At 40.6% G+C, this 6,764-nt stretch overlaps 2 protein-coding genes across 2 annotated transcripts in view; both read left to right on the forward strand.

The window, feature by feature from the left end:
• api5 (apoptosis inhibitor 5) overlaps nt 1-1,556 on the forward strand; it is a 19,817-nt gene extending 18,261 nt beyond the window's left edge. The window contains exons 8-10 of the mRNA XM_010784764.1: nt 968-1,024; nt 1,136-1,215; nt 1,322-1,556. Coding sequence (XP_010783066.1) covers nt 968-1,024; nt 1,136-1,215; nt 1,322-1,556 — 372 coding nt within the window. The remainder of the gene's footprint in view (nt 1-967; nt 1,025-1,135; nt 1,216-1,321) is intronic.
• A 2,076-nt stretch (nt 1,557-3,632) lies between these two features.
• On the forward strand, nt 3,633-4,819 carry mrps2 (mitochondrial ribosomal protein S2). The gene has a single exon (XM_010784655.1). It carries the CDS (start codon nt 3,883-3,885, stop codon nt 4,441-4,443), a length of 561 nt encoding a protein of 186 aa, XP_010782957.1. The 5' UTR covers nt 3,633-3,882; the 3' UTR covers nt 4,444-4,819.
• Nucleotides 4,820-6,764: the final 1,945 nt, after the last annotated feature.

Consider the following 6,764-nt stretch of genomic DNA (forward strand, 5'->3'; position numbering starts at 1 on the left):
AACGCGTTAATTAAGATTAAGTAATTATACAAAAATTAACGCGGTAAAAAAAAATACGCATTTTAATCGCACTTATTTTTGCACCACGGAACGTTTCTCACTGGATGAGTTTCAGGCGTACCGATTATACTGGAGCACCAACTAACGTTCATGACTTCAAACAACAACAAACCACAGTGAACAATAGTCAAACATGAACGAAGAAGCTGGTGAGACCGCTTTGGTTGGCCCCGTGGATGGGAAATTTTGTTTTAAAAAACGGACGGATGGAAGCGTCGATAAGAGCACGGTTGTTTGCAAATTATGCAAAAAGGAATTTGCATATCACCGCAGCACATCAAGCCTCAAGTATCACCTCAATGCAAAACATATAGCAGCTAGCGTGGAAGCTAGCGNCTCTGAAATGTACTATATTCCTAAATATGCTATTGCTACACTTTATGGCAAAAATTGCACTTTTCTGTTGGTCTTGGTTAAGTACCACCTTGAAAAAAAATAAACAATGTTTTGTTGCTTAAGCTTATGTATTCAGTCATTATTCAATGGTATACTAAAATCCATGTGAAAAAAATTGCTTCTCACTGTTCTCAGGTCAAATATTTATATGTGATTAAAAATGCGATTAATTTCGAATTACAAAGCCTCTAATTAATTAGACTAATTTTTTTAATCAAGTCCCGGCCCTAACATACATACATACATACATACATACATACATACATACATACATACATACATACATACATACATACATACATACATACATACACTGAGTATACCTTATGTTGGTGTACCTTGCATAACGGCATGAACCCGTATGGCACAATACAACTCGGTACATTTTTGGTCATTACATCAATTTTTTACCCACACTACCTTTGGGATCGACGTATTGGGCGCCCCTGGTCTAGATGTACTGACTTTTCCTCTAAAATATATCAGACTAACTTACCTTCTCTCTCATCAGAACAAAATGAAGGTGGTGGCTCTCAAGATCACGAACAACATCAACGTCCTCATCAAAGTAAGCTATTTTCAGGCTCACGTGTGTGGCAGTGTAACACTCGCCTTCAACATGTTCCAAATCAACATTTCTTTATCTAGCTTGAACTAAATATATTGTTTTTCTTCCCAGGATCTTTTCCACAACCCTCCATCATTCAAGAGCTCCGTCACTCTGTCCTGGAAACCGGTGCAGAAGTCGGAGGCAGCGGCGTGAGTCTACCTTTCTTCAGCATCAGAAGCCAAACACGGTTTCAGTTCCTTGTTGCCTCGTTTGCTCGTCATCAACTTCATCTTCCTGTCTTTTGTTTTTCTCCAGGCCGAAGCGCCCCTCGGGTGAGGAGTTGGGCCCCGGCGGCAGCACAAAGAAGCAGATCTCTCCTCTGCCCCGGAGGGACGCGCGGCAGATCTACAACCCCCCCAGCGGCAAGTACAGCGCCACCATTGGCAATTTTACTAATGGTGAGGAGCACTCTGTGGCACTTAGAGGTTTGAGTAATCCCTGGTTCAGCATGTCCATCTGCACATTGGGTCATTTCACTCTTACCTTTTGACCTAATACTGCTACAGGAACTCTTTCTCAGTGACCTACAAGGAGTCAATGTGATAGCTATCGGAGTTAGTTACAGGAAGTTTGATTTAGTTCGTCCTTGAAAAGCACAACAAAAAACTAGGACTTTCCGGAAGTTTGTGAAATTTGTTTTTATATTAATTCTACTATTTCAACAATTAGACCGTTTTTACATCCGACAAACAAACAAAATGAGTAGAAGCAGGAGGGCAGAAAGCACAGCTCATACAGAGGTAGCTCTCCTGTTAGTCATCCAGTTGCAGGATAAAGACAACAATATAAATCTTTAATTAAACACGCACACAGATAAACAACTTAACAACTGTATGTTTTTCTGCATCTTGTTCTGTTGAGCTCTTTGGGCTGCATCTTTGCTTGAAGGGTGCTCAACAAAGTTATTAAACAGGGTTCCTGCGGGGTCTTAAAAAGTCTCAAACTTAAGTATGTTTAAATATGACCAAAACAATAAGAAAGGTCTTAAATATGATTTAGAAGGTCTTAAAAATGATCAGATTTGAAAGTTACGTCTGTTTTGCGATCGCGTCTAAAATGTGTTTTGGGGGAAATGTCCGACTGCAAAGTAGCCAGTACGGTAATAGCCTTTCAGTTCCCCCCAACAATTTGTATTGAAATAAATCAACATGGAACCAGTAATCACTAACTTTGTTTCCCCCGGCCCCTTATCGGAGAACACCCAGCTAGTCACCTAGCAACCAAGCTTCAGCTAGCGGCAGTCAGAAATTAGGTATCTTCAAATCTACTTACAAATAAATATGGGGTAAGTTCAACCGTATTTGGTTGGAAAACATCGAATTTAGTGCTTGGTTGAAACCAGTGGAGGGGAACGTGTTTTAAGCCCGCCGCACCTTTTACAAAAATAAATTAGCGTTTGTTTTGCTAGTGTAGCATTAGCTAGTGTAGCGTTAGCTAGTGTAGCGTTAGCTAATGCAGCGTTAACTAGTGCAGCGTTAGCTAGTTTAGCGTTAGCTAGTGCAGCAGCTCCCTCAACAACACTGGGGGACCTCCGGGCGATGTTTGGGTCTACGTCAACCCTAAAAGCGGAGGTGCTGTGGATGCTAAATACCGTAGCTAAACACCAATCATACAAAAGCATGAAGACNTAGAAAGGTCTTAAATATGATTTAGAAGGTCTTAAAAATGATCGGATTTGAAAGATACTTCTGTGTTGCGATAGGGTCTAAATGTGTTTAGGGGGAAATGTCCGGGCTGCAAAGTAGCCAGTACGGTAATAGCCTTTCAGTTCCCCCCAACAATTTGTATTGAAATAAATCGACGTGGAACCAGTAATCGTTAACTTTGTTTCCCCCGGCCCCTTATCGAAGAACACCTAGCTAGTATCCTAGCAACCAACCAAGCTTCAGCTAGCAGCAGTCAGAAACCTTGGTATCTTCGAATCTACTTGCAAATAAAAATGGCGAAGTGTAAGTTCAACCCTATTTGGTTGGAAAACATCAAATTTAGTGTTTGGTTGAAACCAGTGGAGGGGAACGAAAAATGTGCTTTTGGTTAGCTAATGCAGCGTTAGCTAGTGCGGCGTTGGCTAGTGCAGCAGCTCCCGCAACAACATCGGGCGGCCTCCGGGTGACGTTTGGGTCTGCGTCAACCCTAAAAGCGGAGGTACTGTGGACGCTAAATACCGTAGCTAAACACCAATCATACAACAGCATGAAGACAGCAGAGCTCTGAATATAGCTCTTGTCACTCACACTCACACACACTCACACACTCATACACTCACTCACTCACACACACACACACTCACACACACACACACACACACACACACAGAGACACACACACACACTTTTTGTCTAACACAGTTCTGTGTACTGTTATATTCAGTCATCGTTCTTATGTTGAACATGAATACATTTACTTTGTAGGTAATTATGGGACGTATTTCTTCTTTCATAGCAATTTTCCTTCATACTTTCTTGCCGTGAAATATGTCTTAAATGCTATTCAAAGTGGTCTAAAAAAGTTGTAAATTTGAGTTGGTGAAACCTGCAGGAACCCTGCATACACCTCTAACAAACATTTAAACCGTGCCACTAGCCCACTTTTTACTATACTTTGAGAAAAACAATGGCTTTTAAGATTATTTCAGGAAAGCAGAACAAACACCATTTCACAATCCCCAATCTGAGGCAAGAGGAGGAAGCATTCTACATCCTAGGGAAATAAATATCTCGTCCATTAAGCCCACATATCATACTCAGAAACTGTGGCAATGAATAGTATGCAATATCATACATAGCCTAACTGTAATTATTTTTGTTCACAGGCTCATGGAACCATACCTGTATGGCTGCCGATTGGAACAAGATATTATTGATCTGGACCAGACCATGGAGCACCTTCAGCTGGCCCTGAACTTCACCGCACATTTAGCGTATCGGGGGGGCATCATACTGTTTGTAAGCCGCCAGCGTCAGTTCAGCCAGCTGGTGGAGAGCACTGCTCAGGGATGTGGGGAGTACGCTCACACCCGTTACTGGCAGGGCGGCCTCCTCACCAACGCCCCGATCCAGTACGGCCCTGGGGTCCGCCTGCCAGACCTCATCGTCTTCCTCTCCACTCTCAACAATGTGTTTCAGCAGCACGTGGCAATCAGAGATGCAGCAAAGATGAACATTCCTACAATTGGAGTGGTTGACTCAAACTGCAACCCCAGCCTGTTGACGTACCCCGTGCCCGGCAATGATGACACGCCTATTGCCATGGAGTTATACTGTCACTTATTCAAGATGATTATCAATCGTGCTAAGGACAAAAGGAAACGCATGGAGCTACTGCCGTCCGCTGCTTCTCTTAATACCTCTGAATTATTGAAAAAGAAATCTGAATAGTGTTTGGGGGGGAAGGCAAGAATGCTGTCTTATGTTAAGGGTTGCAACTCAAAATTCAAATTATTTTAATAATCGATTAATCTGCCACTTCTGGACTATAAATTGTGAAAAATGTCCATTCCAGTTTCTCAAGATGTCATGTTTTGTCAGTCAATAACCCAAAAGTTTCAGTTTAATTTGATATAACAGAATAAAGGACAACATATACATATTTGAAAGGCTGGAAAAAGCTTTTTTGCCATTTTTGTAAATTACCTAAGCAATTAATCGATTATCAGAATATTTCTCAGTAGATTTACTAAGCGTTGCAACTCCACTAATGTTAAGACTGAAGTTGTGTGTATATTATTATTATTAAAGGAATCTTTTTATTACGTATGGTCTTCTGGTTTTAATTTAATAACCTACTGTATTTTTGTAGTCTTTCACGGTTTTGTATCTCTGACTAAACAATGAATGTTGTCTACTGCCATAATCTAAATTCTTGTGTTGCTGTTGTGAAAGTGTCAAATTACTTAAAAAACTCCTGATATAGTTTCCCAGGTACCAGAAAGATTCTGTTCAAATTGCTTGATTTATCTACCCATTGCTGTAAAATGCTTAATAAAAGAGGATATAAAAGAGAAATCACCTTTTTTGCATGAAAAATGACCCACCATCCAAGCAAAATCCCAACATCACATAAAAACAAAGTTATATGAAAGGCAGGTTAATGCCGTCAAAAACAAATTAAAAAACTAAAAAGAATCCTTTCCCTTTTCAGTACAAACAAATGGCATCCTCACTTTTTTAGTGACTACACACATGGGCGTTTCGCAGCCGTGATGACGTTTGGTCGCAAATGATTAGACAAATTATATCGCAACAAAAAAACGCTGCACAATATGCAAAAACATTCCGGAAGTGCTCCAGGCCTCTAGGGGGCGCGCTACGTGGAACAACTTGATGTCTGACCAGACATAGAGAGAACGAACTGCTGCAGTGAAGTGCTGCAAATTGAAGGCGGACAAAGTTGATCGAAGTGGAAAAAGTCGATATATAAGAAGGTAAGTTTTGTTTTGATACAAAGAGCGTCATATTTACCCAGCTAGCGTTAGCTTATTTGGTAAAAGAGTTTGCAAGTCAAGAGACAGCACTGTGCACCTAAACGTAACTCTTGACATCATATAGATATATCATACACTGAACAAAAATTTAAACGCAACACTTTGGTTTTTGCTCCCATTTTTCATGAGATGAACTCAAAGATCTAAAACATTNTGGTAAAAGAGTTTGCAAGTCAAGAGACAGCACTGTGCACCTAAATGTAACTCTTGACATCATAATATAGATATATTATAGGTGCAGAGAGGAGTTGGTTGCCCCAATTAAATCCTAATGTGAGAGTTAAAGGACGGTCAACAATATAATGTACCTTGGTGAGTTTGGATTTATCGTGGCATCTATTCTTAATTAAAGTGAATTAATTTTATTTCAGTCAGTCATTTGTGTGTATGCAGGTGTGGGAAATTCCAAATGTTCCAAAAGTGAGCACTCCACGAATGGACAACAGTTTGCCAGGATAAAATAAAACATTGTCAACATATTATTTTGTGCCACAAGAAGCAGAATGTTTTAACAGGACAGTAGTTTGAATATATTTGTTGTTTACCTTTATCAGACCTCCCAGGTACCCACAACCAGCGTCTGATCGGGTAAGACTAATTAAAAATGTAATTATACCATGTAGGTTTGAATTTCTGAACATGAAATCAATAAATACCTTTGTGTGCACTTAAATAGGAACAAAATATATAGGATGGAGCACCAACCCCATTCCAGGAAGAGGTCCAGTCTGCCCCGGGTCAGAACAACTTCTACAGTATAGGCCAGGGGTGGGCAACCCGCGGCCCTCGGGCCGCATGCGGCCCTTTAAGCCCTCTGCTCTGGCTCCCTTGAGTTTAGACAAAAATAAGAAGGAAATAAAATAAAAGTATTTGGAGGACTATTTATATTTTGTTGCATGGTTGAAAATGTTTCGTATCTTCTATTTTGAGGTGATACTGTGACACATAAATAAAAAACAAAACGGTTTTAATTAGGTCAACTAAAATATGCGTCACATCCTGCTACGGTCCCGCGCGAGCGCCTTTTCTTGGAGGCGAATAACCTGACCCCCGGCTCGATGAGCGAACTATGGATCAATCAAAGAAAAGTACCGGAGGAACACAGGATTTAATTCTGTGCGGACAGAGTTATATGCTTTCACAGCAAACGATGCTGGTTTACCGGTATGTTTGATATGTGGAGAGAAGTTGTCAAAGGTGCTGCAGCCTTTACGT

Source organism: Notothenia coriiceps, unplaced genomic scaffold (genome assembly GCF_000735185.1).
Source record: "Notothenia coriiceps isolate Sejong01 unplaced genomic scaffold, NC01 NC01_scaffold00026424, whole genome shotgun sequence".
Classification (NCBI taxonomy): Eukaryota; Metazoa; Chordata; class Actinopteri; order Perciformes; family Nototheniidae; genus Notothenia; species Notothenia coriiceps.